Source organism: Passer montanus, unplaced genomic scaffold (genome assembly GCF_014805655.1).
Source record: "Passer montanus isolate IOZ18808 unplaced genomic scaffold, ASM1480565v1 scaffold93, whole genome shotgun sequence".
NCBI classification, from domain to species: domain Eukaryota; kingdom Metazoa; phylum Chordata; class Aves; order Passeriformes; family Passeridae; genus Passer; species Passer montanus.
The window spans coordinates 1,010,443-1,030,143 of NW_024374701.1; the positions used below are offsets into that span (position 1 = coordinate 1,010,443).

A 19,701-nucleotide genomic window follows, 5' to 3' on the forward strand; every position below is an offset into this window, starting at 1 on the left:
CAAAGGTTAAAATATTGCCTTTATTTTCCATCAGTCAGGACTGGTTGCCAGAACAGCCACCAGTTTAAACTTTGAGGCCACCCCAGGCAAGGGGAGCCTTAGTGTTTCAAGCCTTCCAGCCAGGCCAGTGGGTCCCTCCATGTAAAAAAGAGTGTATTTAAAAAGACAGCAATAAAAATCTGCCTCCATTGTGGTTCTCACAGGGGTCAATGCAATAAATCTACCCCAAAAAACCTTAATTTCACCCAGAGGCAGCTGCCAAACCTGCACTACCGCATTGGCTGCAGTGCCTAAGACCTGAAGTCAGCTAAAAACAAGGATGAAAAAGGGGACGTAGTGTGGGCAAGGGGACACTGTGGGACACCCAGAGCCTCAGCTCAGCCTTCACTGGGACGCTCCTGCAGGGCCCTCAGCACCATCCACATCTGGTCCTCGGTGCCGTGCAGCATCTTCACCTCCATGGTGTGGAACAGGTGCAGGCCGGCGGCGAGGACGAGCACGCCGAGGGCGAGGAAGGCCAGCAGGCAGAAGGAGAGCTTGGGGAAGGGCTGCTCCGTGCCCAGCCCAGCCAGCGTGCCCAGCGCAGCTGCAGCCTGCAGCAGCAGCAGCAGCAGGGCCAGCACGGCCATCCTGCCCGAGGAGTAGCGCTGCCGCCGCGCCGCCTGCAGCCCCGCGCCCACCTCTGTCCGTGCCTCTGTCAGCACGTCTGCCAGGGCCAGGTCTGTGGGGACAGCGGCCCTCAGCAGGGTGGGACCCCCACATACCATCCCTACACCCCCCATAGCACCCCAACAGCCTGCTCCCCATCCCCACTGCTCTGCAGCCCTCCACAAGGGGAAACATCCCCAAAAAACTCCATCCAACTCCACCAGTCCATCCACCAGCCCCCCAGCACACAGTGGATGCTGGCAGCAGCTCCCTGACTCACCAGCTGTGCCAAGGGTGGCACCTGCAGGCTGTCCCTGCCTCTGGATGTGCAGCGTTGCCATCACAGCTTCATGGTCTGAGAAGGGGATGTCCACGCCTGGGGCTCGCCCCGTGGTGGTCTTCAGCTCTTCACACTTCACCGTGAAGCTGGAGATGGCCTGGGTGAGGGGACAAGGGGGTCACAGCAGTGCCTCAGCCCCAGCACTCACAGCTGGTGGGCAGACACCCCCTTACCTTGCAGAGGATGTAGTCGGGGTAGTTACCTTGTAGAGGATGTAGTCAATGCGGATGCCCAGCGGGAAGGGCAGCAGCTCTGCCTTGTCAGTGAAGCAGTTGTCAGGGACAAGGGTGCAGCCGTTCTTACAGCCCTGGGACAAGATCCTGGCTGAGCTGGGGGCTCTTGGCGTGCCCTGGGACCCCTCCCAGCCCCTCAGCTCACCTCAAAGTGCATGGCCTCAGCAAAGGCGTCCTGCAGCCCCGTCCAGCCGCGCAGCAGCCGGATGCCCACATCTTCAGGGTGCATGTTCAGGTCCCCTCCCAGCAGCACCACATCTGCCGCCTTTGAGGTGTGTCTGTGGGGACAGGGGTGGCTGTCCTTGCCTGCCCTGCCTGCCACCCCACTGGAGTGACTGGGACCTGCCCAGTGCTCCTCCACCTTATTCCTGAGTGGGACTGGTGCAAATGGGAGCTCTCTGCAGTGCAAGCCCCAGGGGTGCCCACAGTGTCCTGGGGGCATGCAGGGGACACCCACGGCTGCTCACCGGATGAACTGTGCCAGCTCCCAGGCCTGCACCAGCCGGTGGGGCAGGTAGGCATCCTTGTCGCGGCAGTACTCGGCGTGCAGCTGGAGAGAGAGGGAAAGGAAAGGGGCTGTGACTCCTGCCCTGCTCCCAGGCTCCCTCCAAAGCCACCCAACCCCTCCAAACAGCCCCTGCCAACACCTCTGTCTTTATTTCACCCCCACTGGGGAGAGCATGGGATGCTCACCGCAGTGCACAACCAAGTTATGGGTCCCTGCTCCGAGCAGTGTTTTATTAAATCAGTGCATAGTCCAGGGCAGAGAGCAGGGTTAAAGCAAGGGGACAGTAAAACAGGATATGGCCACTCATTCCCGTCCTCCCCATTGTTCCCCCATGCTGGGTTCCTCCCTGGCCTGCTCACATGGGTGACGTAGACGTTGAAGATGATCCCTGAGATCTTCATAATGACGAGACCGACGGACTTGCCGCAGAACCAGTCCCCGTGCTGGAGCTGCCCGAGGGGAAGAAGGGCAGGACAGGGCTACTGAGGCTCTGTGGGGATGGCCATCACGGTGCCACGTGCCCCCCACCCCACTCACCATGTAGGGGTACCCATTGAGTGAGTACTGGTAGAGGAGCGTGTCCAGAATGGGGAACCTGGAGAAGACGCAGAGGCCGCTGCCGATCACCCCACTGTGGAGGGAAGAAGCACAGTGAGGAGACCCCAAAACCTCTGCCTCGCCCTAGCCCTGGGCCAGGAGGACTCCCCAGGTGCCTGGACCCCAATGTGCTCCTGTGAGCACCCCACTGCCCAGGCATGGGGTCTCCCACAGCAACAGAGGTGACCTAAAGGACTCGTAGTGGTCTCTGCAAGTGGCAAACCCCAAGGACATGGCACAGCCCTGGCACTGCCCCACAGCCAGCCCCAGGGGGCTGGCCTTGCCCTCCTCACCTGCGGAAGTAATGGGAGAAGGGATAACAGCCTGCTAGTTTCACCTTCAGGTCGCTGTAGTCCTGCTCGCTCCACACCTGGAGGACAGAGGGACAGGCTGGGAACAGTCATGCCCATCTCCCGGGCTGGGAGTGGGCACTCAGCTCTCCAACTGGCCTCACCTCCTGGAGCAGCACCAGGTCAAAGCCCTCCTGGCGCAGCGTGTCCCCGATGAGCCGCACGCGCTGCTGCCGCCGCTTGCTCAGGTAGCGGATGGCCCTGCCACAGAGGGTGACAGTCAAAGCCTGGTGGGGACAGGGGGGCTCTTGGGGCCACTGTGACCCCAAATGAGGGAGAGAAACAGGGCTCCAGTACCGGCAGAAGCAAGTGGGAAAGATGGGAAGAGGAAAAGGCTGTGTGAGGACGAGATGTAGGGAGGCTGTTTGGGGACAGCTTCTCCTGCCTCCAGAACTGAGGCAGCTCATCCTTGCTTGGGGTGCAATTGTGGGGTTTTTCTGGGGCTAACAAGCATGGAAGAGACAGGAGGCACTACCCAGCCAAGCACCTCATGACCCTCTGGGCAGGGAGAGTGGTGAGACCCCAAAATGAAGGAGCCATGAAGTTAACCCCAAGGTGGGACCCCTCCCCAGCGTGGTGCCCCTCTCTCCCCCCACACAGCCTGGCACAGCCTGGCCAGGCCTGGACTCACCAGCAGTTGAGGTTGAAGATACGGAGGCGCAGGGTGGGCTCTCCCTCCATGCCTGCTCTGGGGGTCAGCGGGCAGTGCCAGGCAGAGCGGGGACCTGCAGGAGCGGGCAGGAGCAGGAGCCAGTGCAGGCAGCGGGACAGAGCCAAGGAGCCAGGCGGGGAAGGCGGAAGGGCTGAGCCGAGGTAAAGGAAGGAAGGAAAAGTGCTTGGGGTGCCTTTCGCCTCCTTTCCTGCACACAAGGACCACCCCGAACCCTAAACTGCCCCCGCAGAGGGCTCCGTGTACCCAAAGCACCCATGGGACCCTACAACCAGTGGCTGGGGACACCGGTGGGCCAGGGCTGGGGGCTCAACCCCTCTGCCTGTCAGTGAGTTGTGCTCCAGGATGGAATTTCATCCTGGTTTCACAGTGGAGCTGCGAGGCGCGGCCATGGGACACGGTCACGCACCTCCCACTCGGGAAGCCCGCGGATCCTTCTCGGACCCCAAACCCCGGCGGAGCCAGCAGCTCCGGAGCAGCCCCGGCTCTCCCCAGCTCCGCTCCCCCCCTGCCTGACCCCGTGCCATTGCCTAATTTCCGGTGTCGGAGCCGAAAAGAGCAGCCCCGGAGCTCCAGGAGAGCGGCGCGGGCAGCCGAGCTCTGCCGGCCCCGGCGGGCTCATCCCGCTCCCGAGCCGCGGTAATTAATTAATGCCGGCGGCTTGCAGCGAGGCTGAGCCCCCAGGGGCGCTCCCCGAGGCTGCGGCGGGAGCGGGACAGCGGCAACAGGTGGAGCGGGGACGGGAGAGGGGACAGGAGAGGGGACACAGGAGAGGGGACACAGGACAGCGGGGACAGGAGAGGGGACACAGGAGCGGGGACACAGGACAGCGGGGACGGGAGAGGGGACAGGAGAGGGGACACAGGAGAGGAGCGGGACCGGGAGCAGCGGGGGGGGAGCAGAGCAGGAGGAGCGGAGCTACAGGAAGAGCGGGGGAGGCAGCGGGGAACCGGAGGAGCTGCAGGAGGAGCGGGGCCGGGAGGAACGGGAGCGGGACGAGCGGGACCGGGAGCAGCGGGGCCACAAGGAATGGGATGGGAGGATCAGGACCAGGAGCCGCGGGACCGGGACGAGCGGGACCGGGAGGAACGGGACCGGGAGCAACGGGGCCGGGAGGAAGGGGACGGGAGCAGCGGGACCGGGAGGAACAGGACCGGGAGCAGCGGGGCCGGGGGGAACGGGGCCGGGAGCAGCGGGACCGGGAGGAACCGGACCGGGAGCAGCGGGGCCGGGAGCGGACCTGCGGCGGGCCGGGAGCGGCGCGGGGCCGCGGGACTACGCGTCCCGGCAGGCAGCGGAGCGGGGCGGAAGGGGCAGGACCGGGACCGGGACCGGGGTGGGGAATGGGGCCGGGATGGGTGGAGGGAACCCGGGCGGGTGTGGTGGGTGTAACGGGGTGGGATGGGTGTAACGGCTCGCAGGACGGGGGGAGCGGCTGCTGGTGAAACACGAGTGTGCCTGAGTGGAGGATGAGGTGTGTGACCAACAGCTGAGACACCGCGAGCAGGGCTTGGAGGGTGCTGGTGAGTGCTGGGACAGAGCATCCCCTCTGTCACCCTGTGGTGGAGGATGTGACCCCCTAAAAGTGTTCCTGAACCCCGGGATGCTGCAGGGAAGTGTCTGCCATGGCCAACCCAACTTTTCCCAAGCAAACCCTGCAGCAGTGATGCAAACTAGAGCAAAACGCAGCAGGATGCAGCATCCTGGTACCCCAAAACTGGGGTCCCTTCCAAGGGGTTACATGGGACATGGCAGCTCTCATAGTCCTGGGTGAAGAAGGAAATCCCATGAAATAAAATATAAACTTCAGAACTGCTTGAGCCAACCCATGAACAAATAATTTTAATGGTTTTTTTCAGCAGACCGTAGTTTTTTCGGAGCTCCACAGTCTCCTCTCTTTGAAGTTGGACAGATACAGTAAACACAACAAATATATGATACAACCCATCACAGCTGGATTAAAAAAAATACACAAAAAATATAATACATAAAAAAATTGGATTTTTAACATTGTGGACTGACGCAGCTCTAAAAATGGTGATTGTAACCCTGGTAAGCTTTACAAAGTCTTTAAAAAAATAAAACAGTACTTCATGTGAAATTCATAAATACACTGGAGGCGAACGGAGGGGCTGGGGGAGCTGAGAAAGTGTCTCTGGGATCATGGCTAAACCCCAGCCAGGGCTGCTGGGGGCAGCAGTCTGTGTGCGTGGGGTGCAGTGTGAGCCCTGGGCTCGGTGCAGGCACGAGGGAGGCAGGGAGGGATGGAGGCACAAACCGGTCCAGTTAACAAAGAGCTTCGTCCCCCATCAGGGCTGGGAGTGGGCATGCCTGTGGTTTATGGTGGGGGAGTTTTCTGAGTTTGCATTCCCAGAGTTTTAGATCAGTGAGTGAAACAGAAGGAAAAAAAAAACCAAAAACAAACCCAAAAACCTACAAAACAACAAACAAACATGCTACATATGAGAACTTGGCCAGAGAGGCCCAGCACAGCCCTGGCATGGTTTGCCAGTGCCTGGCTTTGGATTTTTCTCTCTTTTTCCCTCCCTGCTCCGTCTGCCCTGCTCACTGCAGCCACCTCAGTCCAGTCCCACCACGGAGCCTGGCCCGGGGCTGGCTCTGCCCCTTCCCTCGGGGATGGGTGGCTTTTCCCAGCAGCAAGAGGTCGAAGTCCCCATGCCTCACAGGACACGTGGCACCAAGGCAGCAGCCAAGGCACCTTCCTGAGCTCTGGGGCTGTTCCTGCTCCTTGCACTGAGCCTAACCCTGCCCTGTCCCCCTCCCAAAGCAGCTGCAGTGCCCCTCAGAACACCCCTGCCTCCTTCCCACTGCCTTCACTCCCCTGCCAACATGAGAAACCCATCCAGACCTGGCCACCCCGGGCTCTCTGTCCCCCTGCCAGCCTCCTGCCACCCTGCTCCCTGCCACCTCTGTCCCTCTGTGACCCTCCTGCAGCCTGGGGCTGCTTTCCCCAGACTCTGCCCTTGCAACTGCAGCCTCAGGACTGGGCACTCTGCCTTGGTTTACTTTGGGCTGCAGCCACAAAAATACCTCCAAGCTGACCCAGTCCCTTCTCCTGGCACCCCTCCTGGTCTCTGTCCCCTCTCTGTCTCTGTCCTTGCCCACTGACAGCTTGGCCCTGCACTGCTCAATGTTTTTCCCTGCACCTCCCTGGCCACTCCCCACAGGATGCAGGAGAGTGGACGGAGCAGTTTGGAACAGTCATTGCAGAAAAAAGGCAAAACAAGGTGAAGGAACAACAAAAAAATAAAAGAAACAAGGAAAATGTACATACACAAAATAAATCAGGCAATCTGCCCTCACTGCTCTGCACTCACGACTCCTCAGCAAGCAGCCACAGTGGGGACACTGAGCCTGGGCCAGCCCCAAGTGCAATTCCTGAACACAGCACGAGGAATCCCCCACAAAACCCAGCCAGAGGTGGAGGCACCCCAAACCTTTCCCTAAACAAGCCACTTCCCATGCAGGGTGGGAGGGCAGCACCTGGCACTGCAGAGGGCCATCAGCCTGATTACAAGCATGGTGTCTTTTTAAAAAGTATTAAAAAGCACTTTCATTAAAAAAAAAAAAAAAAAAAAGGAAAAAAAAGGAAAAAAAGGCTGCCTGTCCCCCCGTGGTTTGCATTGTCAATGCCCTCATGCCTTCACTGGTTCCCAGGGCATGGAGAAGGAGCACCCCTGGGGGTGGCAGTGTCCCCCTGCTGCACCCTGCCCGTCCATCCCCCGTGCCCTGGGCTGTGCCACGCGGTGCCAGCGCTGCTGTCGCTGCCATGCCCACCAGTTCCAGACCTGGCACGGTGCTGCATCCTCCTGCCCGTCCGTGCTCGCTGCTCTCCTCTCCTCTCAGGACAGAGCCACTTCTGGGCGAGGCTGGCGTGGAAGGAGGGCTCCTCCTCTGCTCCTCGTCCTGCTGCTGGCACGCTGGGATCCTGGCCTCCATCAGCAACACCGAGGGCTGCTCTCTCCCTCTCCAGCACCAGATGTGGCCTTCCTTTCTCCCTACACTTCCTTTCCCATTCTTCTTTTCTTTTTCTTTTTTTCTTTTTTTTTTTTTTTTTTTTTTTTTTTTTGGTAATTTTTTTTTTTTTTTAAAAAAAAAAAAAAAAAGAAACTGTTCCTAAGTAGAAAACATCTGCGATCATCACAAGTCAGTCTTTTTTGGCTATTGTTTTTCTTCCTCCTCCTGTCTTCAAATGACTTCTCACAAGGCAACAGGCACGGGTGGCATTTCTGCAGGGCCCCCTCCCTCCCCTGCAGGCCCCTCGTGCCCCTGCCTGTCCCCAAGGGCCCCTAGTCCTTGACCAGCTTGTACACGTGGTGCTGGGCGCCGTGCTCGCTGGTGGACACCTCGAAAACGAAGGCAATGCAGAGCAAGGTTTCCTGGGTATCCCTGTTCGTAACGACCTGCAGCAGAGCAGAGGGGGTTAGGGGAGTGCTGTGCCCGTGGGCAGGGCTGCTGCCTGGGGGGGCTGCAGATCTTGGGCTCAGGCACGGCCACTTTGCACCATGAAAACGTTTGCTACCCATTGTTTGTGGGGTCACACAGGCAGTAGCACAGCCAGTTTAATTGCACCATCAAGATTTACTTCAGAGTTTTGGGGATGTTGCACATGCTCAGGAACAGCCCGAACTGCACCACCAAAAATTTGTTTGGGGGAATTGAATTGCCTCAGGCCCAGCCACTGCATTTGCACCACCAAAGACTGCTACAGATTATTTGGTGAAATCAAACACACTCAGGTGCAGCCAATTTAATTGCACCATGAAAATTTACTACAGAATTTTGGGGATGTTGCACAGGCTCAGGAATAGCCCGAACTGCACCACCAAAAATTTGTTTGGGGGAATTGAATTGCCTCAGGCCCAGCCACTGCATTTGCACCACCAAAAACTGATACAGATTATTTGGTGAAATCAAACACACTCAGGCGCAGCCAATTTAATTACACCATGAAAATTTTGCTCCCTGTTATCTGGTAGACTTGTCCAGGCTTGGGCACAGCCAGTTTGTTTGCACCACCAAGATCTGCTCCCTGGAATTCAGGCCCAGCCAGGTCAGTGCGGGGCCAGCAGGGTCGATCCAAGTGTGGGCTCCACACTCCTGGTGGAGTGGACACACCCCCTGGAAAAGGAGGGGAGGCATACCTGCAGGATGGTGAAATTCTCCAGGACACTGTTCATCATGTACTTCTCTGGGAGGTGCTTGAGTTTGTGGATGAAGTTGATCATGTACTCGCACATGGGAGAGCGGTGGATGCGGTAGACGAAGCGGCCGTTCTCCAGCCGCGCGTACTCCGTCTGCGGGGACAGCCAGGTGAGCAGCTGGGACATGGCACTGTCCTCTCCACCCCACCCATAAACATGGTACTCATGTGTCCTACACCCAGCTCTGGGGTTTTCTCCTTCCCAGGACCCACCGTGGACTAACTCCGACCCGTTTGCGATGCAGCGGGACGTGGAACTCACCTCCACCTTCTCCACGACCTGCTTCCCAAAGGAGCACACCTTGGTGGAGACTGTGATGGTCATGTTCTCTGCACTGCTGTACTGGCTGCTGACACCATAGAAGGTCCCTGGCCCGTCCTGGATCGTGCTGTTCAGATCCGCCTGAAGAGAGCAGAGGGACAGAGGGTCCCGTGAGGCACCACCACACCCAGCTCCCCATGGGGATGAGCTGCCCAGGATGCTCCAGCTCTGCCAGCAGAGAGCCTGACCCTCAATGAGCCTGTAGCTTGAGCACGACCCTCCCCACAGTCACCCTCCCAGCAGGAGGAGGGTTACACCCAACACTCAACAAAAAAATATATATATACCCAAAACTTGACGAGAAAGAAGGAGTTCTGGGGCCCACGCTCATAGAGCTCCTTGAGGCCGCCCTTCTTCTCGGGAAACTTGTCGTAGATCTGGCGGATGTCCACGGCCTCCAGCAGGGGGTCGCTGTAGGAGGGGTTCGTCTGGCCGATGTGCACGAAGAGGTGTTTGCTGTACTGTAGGGAGCGGGGTGGGGACAGCAGCAGGACAGGTCAGGCAGCAGCAAGGCGCCACCAGGCACGGGGAGGGAGGGACAGGCGCCGTGCCAGGCGGGCAGCGGGCGCACAGAGGGGATTTTTTACCGTTTCAGCATCCCGGGGCACCTCCATGAAGGCGGAGTACTCGAGGAGCCGGAGCTTGGCGGAGGCGATGGTGCGGTCCTGCCAGACCGGCACGGCCGAGGCAGCTGGCGGGAGCGGAGCCAAGGGCTCGTAACCTGGGCCAGGGGAGTGACACGGGGGTGGGGGGACAGCCAGGAACCGGGGTGACCCCCCCTGCAATGCTGCTGTCCCCCCTGCAGCCCCCACCTCCCATATCCACCTCCCTCCCAGCACACGGTGGGTAAAACATCTAAAACGTGGGGTGTACTGGGTGGGAAGGGGCTGGAGGGTCCTGCTCACTGGGGAACTTTTTGCTGGATTTCAGCTCAGGATTTTCCCCCACTAGAGCTGGGGAGGAGACAGCTTTTTGCTGGATTCCAACTCAGGATTTTCCCCCTCCCATATCCACCTCCCTCCCAGCACACGGTGGGTAAAACATCTAAAACACGAGGTGTACTGGATGGGAAGGGGCTGGAGGGTCCTGCTCACCGGGGAACTTTGTGCTGGATTTCAGCTCAGGATTTTCCCCCACTAGAGCTGGGGAGGAGACACAGGTGGGTGGCACCATGCATGGGAAGGGAGAGAGGACAGACTCAGGCAGGGACACTGGGTTCCCTCCAAGGGGGTAAGGACATGACTTACTGGCTAGTGATGGAGGCATGGGTGGCTGGATGGGGTAAGCTGGTTGTGCAAACGGTTTAATGCTGGAAAGGAAAAAGCATCATCAGGCCACCAAGGCCGGGATGCCCCAGCCCCTTGGCAAGGTGGGGTCCTGCTGGTGCTGGGTGTGGAGGGGTCTGTACTTACTCCTGAGAGGGTCCAGGCTGTCCTGGGATAGGCCCACTCCAAAACTGGGAAAACAGCACAGGGAAGAGTCAGTGGCTTCTGACTCTCCCCACTCCCAACATTTCCCTGCTCACCTGCTGCAAAGCAGGGAGCCCTGCACTGCCACCAGGGCTGAGAATGCTGTTGAACACCCCCCTGCCCCATGTGTGTCCCCACCAGCCCGGGCTGTCCCCGTGTGGGGCTGTCCTCACCCTGGGGGCAGCAGAGAAGACGGCCTGAGGAAGAGGAGGAGGGGGGCTGAGCTTGTTCTGCAGGACGCTGGCTGACACGATCTGCGCTGAGGACATGGAAGCCATGCTCTGCAGAGCCTTATCCTTCGAGACCTGGTCCTGAGGGGAACAGGGGGGACAGGGGGGAGGTGGGGGTTACACAGGGGCAGACTGAGCTCCCTCAATCCCAGCGGGCTGGCAGGTTTTGTAAAGCCAGCAGCCAATCCCACAGCCCAGCCTGGTGCAGAGGGATCCCCCCACCCCCTCCCAAATATTAATTAACACCTGAAGCTTGCCAATATCCTCTGGGCAAAAGCTGACGGGTCTGGAAAATGCCCCCTCCCACTGCTGCTGGCCCTCCCTCCTTGGGGACGTGAAGGGTTTTTTCCACTGGAGAGGGCACAATGCAGTGGGGAACAAAAGGAATTTCAGACTCAAGCTCAACTTACCAAGTTCATGGCCTGTCCGCAAAAGAAAGGGAAAAAAAAAAGGTTAGAGTGTCATGGGAACCTTTGGGCACTCTGTACACCTCCCCTAAGTCACTGCTGGTGTCAGCTGGGGCAGAGTTAATTTTCTCCAGAGCACAGGCATGGGGGTGAAGAGAATTAACTGTACCCCAGTTGAAACCAGCACAGCTGGGTCATCACCATCCCCATGCTGGCTCATCACCACAGCCCGACCTGGGGAGTGAAGCCCTGGCTGCTCCCCAGGGATGCACACGGTGGCCACTGACCCCAAGCTTAATCCCACCAGGAATGGGATGCCAAAGTCCCCCACCCACTCTTAAGAGGTCACTGGTGAGCCAGGCCTGTGCCTTTATTGGCTGTTTAATATCCTCACATCCTCCTGGGCTCACCCCCTGTGCTGTGTGTGCACTGACAGAGGAGAACAATTCTTTCTCCTTGTGCTCCAAAAGTCACAGCACTGCTGGCCAGGAGCTCCAGGGCTCCAGGCCTGGCCCAGAGCAGGGCTGCTCCTCCACTTGCAGTGCTAGGACACGTTCATGCTGGTCCCAGAGCACACCCTCTGCTTTCCCTCTGAACCTTCCCCAGGGATCAATGCTTCATTTATTTTCACCTGGGGCAGGGCAGGAGGGCGGGCGTGCAGCCACATGCCAGGAGCACGAACACACACCTGACTGCAGCTCAAAAATACAGGCACTGCAGCTCAAAAATACAGATACCTGACTGCAGCTCAAAAATACAAACACTGCAGCTCAAAAATACAGATACTGCTCATGGAAACGTCTTCATCCCACAGGACGTGGGGCACCCCACAGTGCTGGCTGAGGGCAGGGGGCTGCCTGCACTGATCCTGAGAAGGGATGTTCTGTATCCTCAAGTATTGTCCAGGGGGATCTCTGCCCTGGCTGCTCCATCCAGAATCCTGCAGGCAGCATGGCTGGGCATGGAGAGCACAGCCACGGACCCCTGGGGTCACTGCTGCCTCCAACTTGTCCTTGCTCTGCACTGTGCCATGTGGCGAGGAAAGATTTTATTTTATTTTATTTTATTTTATTTTATTTTATTTTATTTTATTTTATTTTTGTAAAGTCTTCTGCTGCTGTTGACTTTGTTGCCTGCCCCCCTCACTTCCCTGACTCTCTCTTGGGGCTGGAGCCAGGGTTTAAGGCATACAAGCCCAAAGGAGCATCCCAAAATAAGTTTCAGATGCTCTCCCTGGCTTCTCCTAGCAGACCAAACCCTGGTCTGGCTGTGGGAGCCCTCCTGGCATCCCCTCATGGGGCACTGGGGTCCCTGCTGAAGGTCTTTGGGGGGCACACCTTGGTGGGCACCCAGGCAGCACGAGCAGGAGTTTATTAAAGCTCTGAGGATGAGAATGCTCCAGCTCTGCCAGTGCCCCTCGCTGCCAGCTGTGACTGCCAGCCTCAGTGCTGGACACGGACACGGGACAGGGGGAGCTGGTGATGCCTTTGGGACCTCAAGGCCATCAGGCTGAAAGATTTCCTGGGCTCCCACTCACACTGCAAGGCAGCAAATCTCCCTTGGGGCTACCCAAGGAGCTGCTCCTGGTCAGTGCAGAGATGAACTGAGGCACATGGCAGGAGCTGGCTGTCCCCAGTGGGTGGCTGTGCACTGAGGACCTCTCTGTGCCCCACCTCACATCATGTGGGTGCGACCCAAGCAGGGCTTGGGCCTTTGGTGATGCCCTCAGTCCTGGCCATGCCCCCCATCATCACCCTCCCCGCTGCCACCACAAGGTTTGGTGGGAACAGTTATGGAAAGGTTAGTTGGGCTCCAGTCAGGATGAGGGAAAGAAGGAAGGAAGAAAAGAAAAGCCAACCAGAAAAGAGAGAGAGGATGATCCATTTTTTTTCTCACTTGGCTCCCTTGGCTCCTGGCACCGTGTCCTTGTCCCCAGCATGGCCCCAGCTGGACCCGCTGCCCCTCACATCCCTGTGGTGCCCCTGGCAGTGCTCACACCCGGGTGCACCACAAGCCACTGGGCTGGCAGCCTGCAGGGACCCCTGGGCCCCCCTGCTTCTGCCCACATCACACCAGCACCACACTGAGCTGGGTCAGGCTCGGGTGTGGAGGGCCTTGGCACACCTTGCTTGAACCTCACTTTGCCTCACTGGCTGCCCTGGGGGGCCCTTCTCCTTGTGGGAGAACCCCTGATGGCCCAAAAGATGGGGCAGCCCTCACACACCACCAGAGGAGGCTTTAAACCCACATCTCCCCAGGGCAGAGTCCTTGCCTGGATGCAAAGAGGGGATTTGGCACCACATTCACCCTCCTGGAGGGAAGGGCAGAGCTCTGCTCCCCTCCTTGCACCTCCCTCTGGGCATCCCACAACGCCGCCTGTAAAAACCACCTGACCCAAGGAGCCAAGTGAGGGGGAAGAAAAAAAAACACCAAAAAAAGGAGAGGCAAAACAGGAAAGCAAGCAGCACACGGCAGAGCCCAGCGCGTTAGCTGTAGCAGGCGGGGGCCAGGCGAGGCAGGGCGTACCTTCAGCTTGGACTGAATCTCACGAGATTTCCGTCGGGCAAGAACCTGCAAGTGGCTAGAGACCTGCAGAGAGAGAGCAGAAGGAGAGGGGGAACAGCAGAGCCGTCAACCAGAGGAAAGGAGGAGGAAGGAGAGGGGCTGCCCATGCTCACAGAGACACCGCCGCGGACACCTGGGCAAGGGCGCCAACGTACCTTGATGCCAACCTGGTACTCCCGCACCTTCTTCCGAGCTAGAACCTGTATGTGGCTGGACACCTAGCGCCCGCCACGCCGTTCGGAAAGGAAAACACAGAGAGTGTGAAGATGTGCTCCCCCGGCAGGGCGGGCTCTGTCCCCGGGGCAGGGAGTGCAGGAGGGGGCAGCGCTTCGGCTGCTCCCCGCGGTGCTCGGGGTCCTGCACCCGCCAAGAGCTGCAGGAAGGAAAGTGAGGGGGCACCCCGGTGCTGCGTGAGGCTGGTTTGGGCCCACCCCAGGCTGGGGTGAAGCTCCTTGGTGTAAAGGTGCTGCAGTTGAGGGGTCCCCATTTACCACCTCTTGGGGACAGAGACAGACCTTGCTTATGGAGCCTGGCAGGTCTGAGGTGCCCTGGGGTGAAGCTCCTGGGTATAAAACTGCTGCAGTTGAGGGGGTGGGTCCCCATTTACCACCTTTTGGGGACAGACAGACAGACCCTGCCAGCACCAAAAGCCTGGCAGGTTTGAGGTGTCCTGGGGTGAAGCTTCTTGGTGTAAAAAACTGCTGCAGTTGACGGGGTGGGTCCCCATTTACCACCTCTTGGGGATGGACAGACAGACAGACCCTGCCAGTACTGTAAGCTTGGCAGGTCTGAGGTGCCCTGGGGTGAAGCTCCTTGGTATAAAACTGCTGCAGTTCAGGGGGTGGGTCCCCATTTATCACCTTTTGGGGACAGACAGACAGACCCTGCCAGCACCATAAGCCTGGCAGGTTTGAGGCGCCCTGGGTTACTTGGTGGGGCCTGTGGGTCCAGGAGGAACTGGCACATTGCCCCAGGGCTCCTGCTGGTTTTGCACATGGGAAAGGTGAGAAAGTTGGGGTTTTGTGTCCAGGCTCCTGTAAGAGCAAGATCTAAAGAAAAGGGGCTGATGTCCAGGCAGTAAAGGCACAGCAAGGCTGGGGGGCCATCCACTGGAAGGGTGGCCATCCATGCATCCATGCTTCAGGGCTGATTTTGGCAAAAACCTGCTCCCACCCGTGCCAGGCTGTCCAAGAGGAGACACCAGGCTGCCCAGGAGACGACTGCACAGAGGGATCCCAGAGCTCCCCATGGAGGGGGGCCCAGTTAAGTGTTTAACCCAGAAATGAAGTGCTGCTTGGCACTGCTCTGAACACAAAACCAGAGGTCAGACCCTGGTCCCTCTCCTTTCAGCATAAGTCCTGGAGGAATGACCTCTGCAGTGCTGGGGACCAGCATCCCTCTCCTGTGGGGACTTGTGGCATGGAACAGTCCCAGAATAAGTGTCCCAAACCCAACCATCTCCAAGGGCTCTGCCTGGATGGGTGGCCTGGGGACCACCACGAGGGGAGGGAAGAGCCATGGGACACATGACAAAGGGACATGTCTCATTGAGGGCTGCAGCAGCCCACTCCTCAGACAGGTTTGGTGAAGCAAGGGCTTGCAGGGACCTCTGTGTGCCCTGCAGGGACCTCTGTGTGCCCTGCAGGGACTTCTGTGTGCCCTGCCTGCCCCAGCATCCAGCCAGGCAGGGCAGTGAGAGCAGGACAAGGGCTCCGTGGTACCTCCAGCCCCAGCAGGACCAGCACCACAGCCCCACACAGCCTGCTCCTGCATCCCTGGCTGGCACGGGGATGCCTTGCTCTCAGCCCATGGGGCCTGGAGTGCCTTTGCTGTGGCACCAAGTGGCACAAAGCCTGGCAAGGGGCAGAGCTAGGAACAGTCCCCAGATGCAGAAGGCACACACAGACACACACACACACTGCCCAGAGAGAGTCTGGGGGCTCCTGCCACCCCCAGGGTCACCCCAGCCAGCGGGGGGCCCGGGTGCTGCCTGCCCCCACCCCCCAATTTCAAGGCATCCTGGGACTGAGGAAACCCCAGGGGATTTGTGCTCACAGACCAAGCCCCTTGCAGAGGATGGGGACCTGCTGGCAGCAGCGGTGGCTCGAGGAGGGGACACAGATGACAGCTGGACATCCAGGAGGGGACACAGATGAGTGTGCTCACAGACCAAGCCCCTCGCAGAGGATGGGGACCTGCTGGCACCAGCAGTGGCTTGAGGAGGGAACACAGATGACAGCTGGACATCTGCTGCCCCTCGGGCTTACCTGGCCCTGCCTCCCACCCCGCCCCGAGCCCACCCCGGGAGAAAAAGCAGAGCAACGCCTCACCTGCTTCCTCGTCCGGGTCTTCCCCGTTCGCAGCTTGATGTAGCGGGCGATCAGCTCGTTACGACCTGCGGGCAGAGCCTGCGGTCAGCCCGGGGACACGGGGGGATCAGCCCCGGGGCACACGGGGGACACGAGGGGCAGCAGCCCCGGAGCCCGCGGGGCATCAGCCCCAGGACACGGGGGGCATCAGTCCCGGCACAGGAGTGGATCATCCGCGGGGCACACGTGGGGATCAGCCCCGGCACAGGGGGAGCAGCAGTCCCGGCACACGGGGGGATCATCCCCGGAGCACACGGGGGTATCATCCCCGGACCCCGCGGGGTATCATCCCGGCACAAGGGGGATCAGTCCCAGCACACGGGGGGATCAGCCCGGCACAGGGGGGGATCAGCCCCGGGGAACAGGGAGGGATCAGTCCCAGACCCTGCGGGACATCAGCCCCGGCACAGGGCGGGGATCAGCCCCAGGGCACACGGGGGAATCAGCCCCGGGGCACACGGGGGGCATCAGTCCTAGCACACGGGGGGATCAGCCCCGGCACAGGGGGGGATCAGCCCCGGGGCACACGGGGAGCATCAGTCCTAGCACACGGGGGGATCAGCCCCGGCACAGGGCGGGGATCATCCCCGGGGCACACGGGGGGATCAGCCCCGGCACAGGGGGGGATCCCCCCGGACCCCCGCGCCCCCCGCGCTGGCGAGGGAGGCGCTGCCAGGAGGTGGCGCTGCCGCGACAGCGCCGGGGCGACCTCGGGGACACGGGGGTGGCCACGCCAGGCCAGGGCACCCCCCAAGCTCCCTTACCACCCCCGCGGCTCAGAGCGAGGTGACAGTCACCAGGGACCCCCACCACAAACCACAGCGCCCCTCGAAGCCCACGGCAGACCCCAGCGAGCCCACCCCGGGCAGCCGTGCCCGCGGGGGTCCCGGGCTAGCCCCCCACCCACCCCGGGCACCCCGCTTCCCGTTCACAAGCCGTGCTGGCCTTTCCACCAGTATTTCCTAACGCCCCGGTCTAATTCGAAGCAGAAGTTGCTTTTGCGCCACATTTCGGGGGCCAGCTGTGGCCAATCTACGTTCAAACGTCAGAGCAGCTGGGAGCTTTCTTCTCCCGGCCCCGGCCCCCCCGGCCCCCGCCGGACCCCCCCGCGCACGGGGGCAGCCAGGCACGCCAGATTTATTTTAATGGACCAGATGGTCGCGGTTGGAACTTGTCGAAATGCCCTTGGAGCGGGTTTCAGCTTTAAAAGAATTAAAAAAAAAAAAATCCCTTAAAAAAAAAATACAACCCCCAACCCCCCCATTCCACCCCGTTGGCCCCCTCCCAGCCCCACAGCAACTGGGCCCTCCTGGGGGGACACACACATGGGGACAGACAGGGCCAGGTGGCACGCAGAGACAGCTGCCCCTCGGGGTGCCCGTGCCAGGCAAGGAGCTGCAGGGGGGGTGACAATGGGGGTGCCCCTTGCACAGCCTGGTGGCACCCCCAGGCACAGCTCCCACCCCTCCTGGCGCCCTCCTTAGCACCCAGCAGAGGGGCCAGGTCTTCAAGGGTGTCCCTTCAAGCCCAGGTGAGATGACACCCACAGCAGGGAGCCTGCTGCTGAGCCCCAGTTTGGGGGTACACCTTCAAACACCCCCTTTGCATGCCCTGCTCCTGAATGCCATCCTCTGTGCCCCATATCCTGCCTGTGGGAATGAAATATGGGGAAAAATACAGGAAAGAAATGTGGGGCTTTCCTGGAGTCGGTGAGCCAGCGCCAGCCCTAGTGCCCAGCATCTCCTGCACCCATCCTGCCACACGCCATGCCCAGGGCTGCACCCTCACAGCCATCCCCGTGCCCACTATCTCCTGCACCCATCCTGCACCCTCACAGCCATCCCCGTGCCCACGTGCCCTGTCCCTTGTCCCTTTTCCCTGTGATTCATCTGGACCGTGCCATTCCCTCCGAGAGGGCACGTCCTCCTCCAAATTACCACATTCCCCAAATTCCTCTCCCCTGACACCACCACGTGAACCAGTTGGACAGGCTGGGTTAAAAATAACCCAGCGGAGCAAGGCCCAGTGTGCCCGTGCTGGGTCCTGGCTCCCCAGCTCCCACCTTGCCTTGCCACCCCCGCAGAGCTGGCACCAGCCTGCCAGGGTGCCCTGGGCACCCTGGAACCCCCAAAAAGAGGGGTGGTGAAGGACAGCAGAGGCACTGGCACCCCATCCTGCCGTGTGCTGGCATCCCGTGTGCTGCCAGTGCCCCTGGTACCCTTGGTAATGCCAGCCAGGGGTGCTGGGGGTCCCAGAGGGGAGGTGCTGGGGAAGGTGGGGGGAGATGAAAGGCCAGCAGGGGCTGCTGCCTCTTTAAGCAGCTGCCAGATGTCTCTGCAAGGCTGGAAAAACCGGTTGGGGCGTGCTTCGAAGGGCCAGGCTCCCGGCGGCACTTCAGCTATTCCCAGAGAAATCCAAAAAATGCACACGCTTGGGAAGCCCTGGGCTCCTCCACCTCCCCCCCAGCCCGCTGCTCCAGCAGCCCCCGTGCCGTGGGTGGGGGGCCCTGGCAAATGGGGTGGCACAGGTAGCTGGCACGGCTGTGGGGACAGGGGCATAGTGCTCTCCAGCAAGCCTCGTCCCTTTTGCCTCTCTCTAGTGGCACTGGGGGAGCCACTGCTGTGCCAGCAGCATCTGGGCAGGTGGATTTTGGAGGCTGGGGATAGAGATGCCAGCCCTGGTCCTGTTGTCACCGTGGGGTGTTGGTAATATGGCAGCCTGCTCCTGAATTTGAGGTCACTGGCCCTTGGGGGTGACATCACGGGATGTGCAGGGCAGGAGGTACCAGTCCCTATCCTGGCAGGGACAGAGACTTTTGGGAGACACCAAAAACGAGGCTGACACACCAAAATCATCCCTTCAGTGGGGCTGACCAGCCCTGCTGCCACCAATGAGGTCACCAAAAGCTGAGCTGGGTGCGGGCGGCTCAGGGTGGGTGAGTGACCCTTGCCACAGGGTGCTCTGGCCACCAGGTCTGGTTGGGGAAGGTCTGGGGAGGTTTTTGGAGGCACAGGGGAGCAGCAGGGCTGGGGCTGCCCTGTCCTGTGCCCGCTCCCTGCCCCACGGCTTCACCAAACCAGTCGGTCCGGCAGGGCCGAGAGAGGGAGGGAGCGGGAGGGAGGGACACAGGTCACTGCCACCTCCCCAGCCCAGCTCCAGATCAACCCCAGCCAGCTCCTTTCAGGGCTGGGGGATGCTCGAGGGCGACACCCCAGCGTGGGTTTGGGGCAGGAGGTTTTTCAGCTCAGCCCTGGCCGTGCTGTGCCTCCATCCCGCCGCCGTCACTCACCGTACATCTTGCCCTCATCTGAGAGGATGATTTTCCTCCTGCCGCAGGGTGGGTAGATCGCCAGCGCCTCCTGGAAGCTCTGCTCGATGTCTGGACTCCACACTCCCTCGGCATCATTGTCCAGACTCTTGTCCATGCCGTCCTGGCCATCTTCCCGCCCCTCCCCAGGGCTGCCGCTGGCGTTCCAGCTGTTGGACGCTATGGTGCTGGCTGCTCTGGGCTCCGACCCTGAGCCCCCACGGATATGGGACAACCTGCTGGGACACAGGGGACACCTGTCAGAGCCAGGAAGCCTTGCTGGGGCACGGGGTGCAGTGACAGCGTGGTGCCAGGGCTGTTGCTGGCCCTGTTCTCACTGGCATCCAGAGCAGCATCAAGGCATCAGACACACAAACAGGCTCTCCTCGGGGGCAGAGCAGGATTTCTATGAGTACCCCCAAATCCAAGCCACAAGTGACCACCCAGGATCCACCCAAATAA

The 19,701-nt window shown here is 60.3% G+C and overlaps 2 protein-coding genes and 1 long non-coding RNA gene across 13 annotated transcripts in view; 1 reads left to right on the forward strand and 2 right to left on the reverse strand.

The window, feature by feature from the left end:
- SMPD2 (sphingomyelin phosphodiesterase 2) lies at positions 1-4,643 on the reverse strand. Of its 5 annotated transcripts, none has more exons than XM_039695734.1 (11): positions 4,587-4,643; positions 3,308-3,479; positions 2,781-2,877; positions 2,620-2,696; positions 2,267-2,360; positions 2,089-2,178; positions 1,689-1,771; positions 1,367-1,499; positions 1,191-1,295; positions 929-1,085; positions 1-721 (listed from the first exon to the last, which is right to left on the reverse strand). In XM_039695734.1, the coding sequence occupies exons 2-11, from the start codon at positions 3,355-3,357 to the stop codon at positions 378-380; spliced, it is 1,230 nt and encodes a 409-aa protein (XP_039551668.1). In that variant the 5' UTR covers positions 3,358-3,479; positions 4,587-4,643; the 3' UTR covers positions 1-377. The 5 variants fall into 5 exon arrangements, with proteins under 5 accessions (XP_039551668.1, XP_039551670.1, XP_039551669.1 ...); XM_039695736.1 differs by having other exon boundaries at positions 3,308-3,401; positions 4,587-4,630; XM_039695735.1 differs by lacking the exon at positions 4,587-4,643 and adding an exon at positions 4,561-4,582.
- LOC120495846 lies at positions 3,937-5,759 on the forward strand. Of its 2 annotated transcripts, none has more exons than XR_005626163.1 (2): positions 3,937-4,074; positions 4,836-5,759. It is a non-coding gene; the product is annotated as an uncharacterized LOC120495846 (long non-coding RNA). The 2 variants fall into 2 exon arrangements; XR_005626164.1 differs by having other exon boundaries at positions 3,938-4,074; positions 4,854-5,759.
- TEAD3 (TEA domain transcription factor 3) overlaps positions 5,163-19,701 on the reverse strand; it is a 25,703-nt gene continuing 11,164 nt past the window's right edge. For 2 of the 6 annotated variants that reach the window (XM_039695740.1, XM_039695741.1), the window contains exons 2-14: positions 19,222-19,475; positions 15,894-15,958; positions 13,719-13,781; positions 13,525-13,587; positions 11,002-11,013; positions 10,535-10,672; positions 10,305-10,348; positions 10,140-10,201; positions 9,480-9,613; positions 9,180-9,353; positions 8,833-8,973; positions 8,512-8,664; positions 5,163-7,770 (exon numbers count right to left, since the gene is read on the reverse strand). In XM_039695740.1, coding sequence (XP_039551674.1) covers positions 7,657-7,770; positions 8,512-8,664; positions 8,833-8,973; positions 9,180-9,353; positions 9,480-9,613; positions 10,140-10,201; positions 10,305-10,348; positions 10,535-10,672; positions 11,002-11,013; positions 13,525-13,587; positions 13,719-13,781; positions 15,894-15,958; positions 19,222-19,357 — 1,299 coding nt within the window. In that variant the 5' untranslated portion in view covers positions 19,358-19,475 and the 3' untranslated portion in view covers positions 5,163-7,656. Of the gene's footprint in view, positions 7,771-8,511; positions 8,665-8,832; positions 8,974-9,179; positions 9,354-9,479; positions 9,614-10,139; positions 10,202-10,304; positions 10,349-10,534; positions 10,673-11,001; positions 11,014-13,524; positions 13,588-13,718; positions 13,782-15,893; positions 15,959-19,221; positions 19,479-19,701 lie in introns of all 6 variants that reach the window. The other 4 variants (XM_039695745.1, XM_039695744.1, XM_039695743.1 and 1 more) reach the window with 4 other exon arrangements.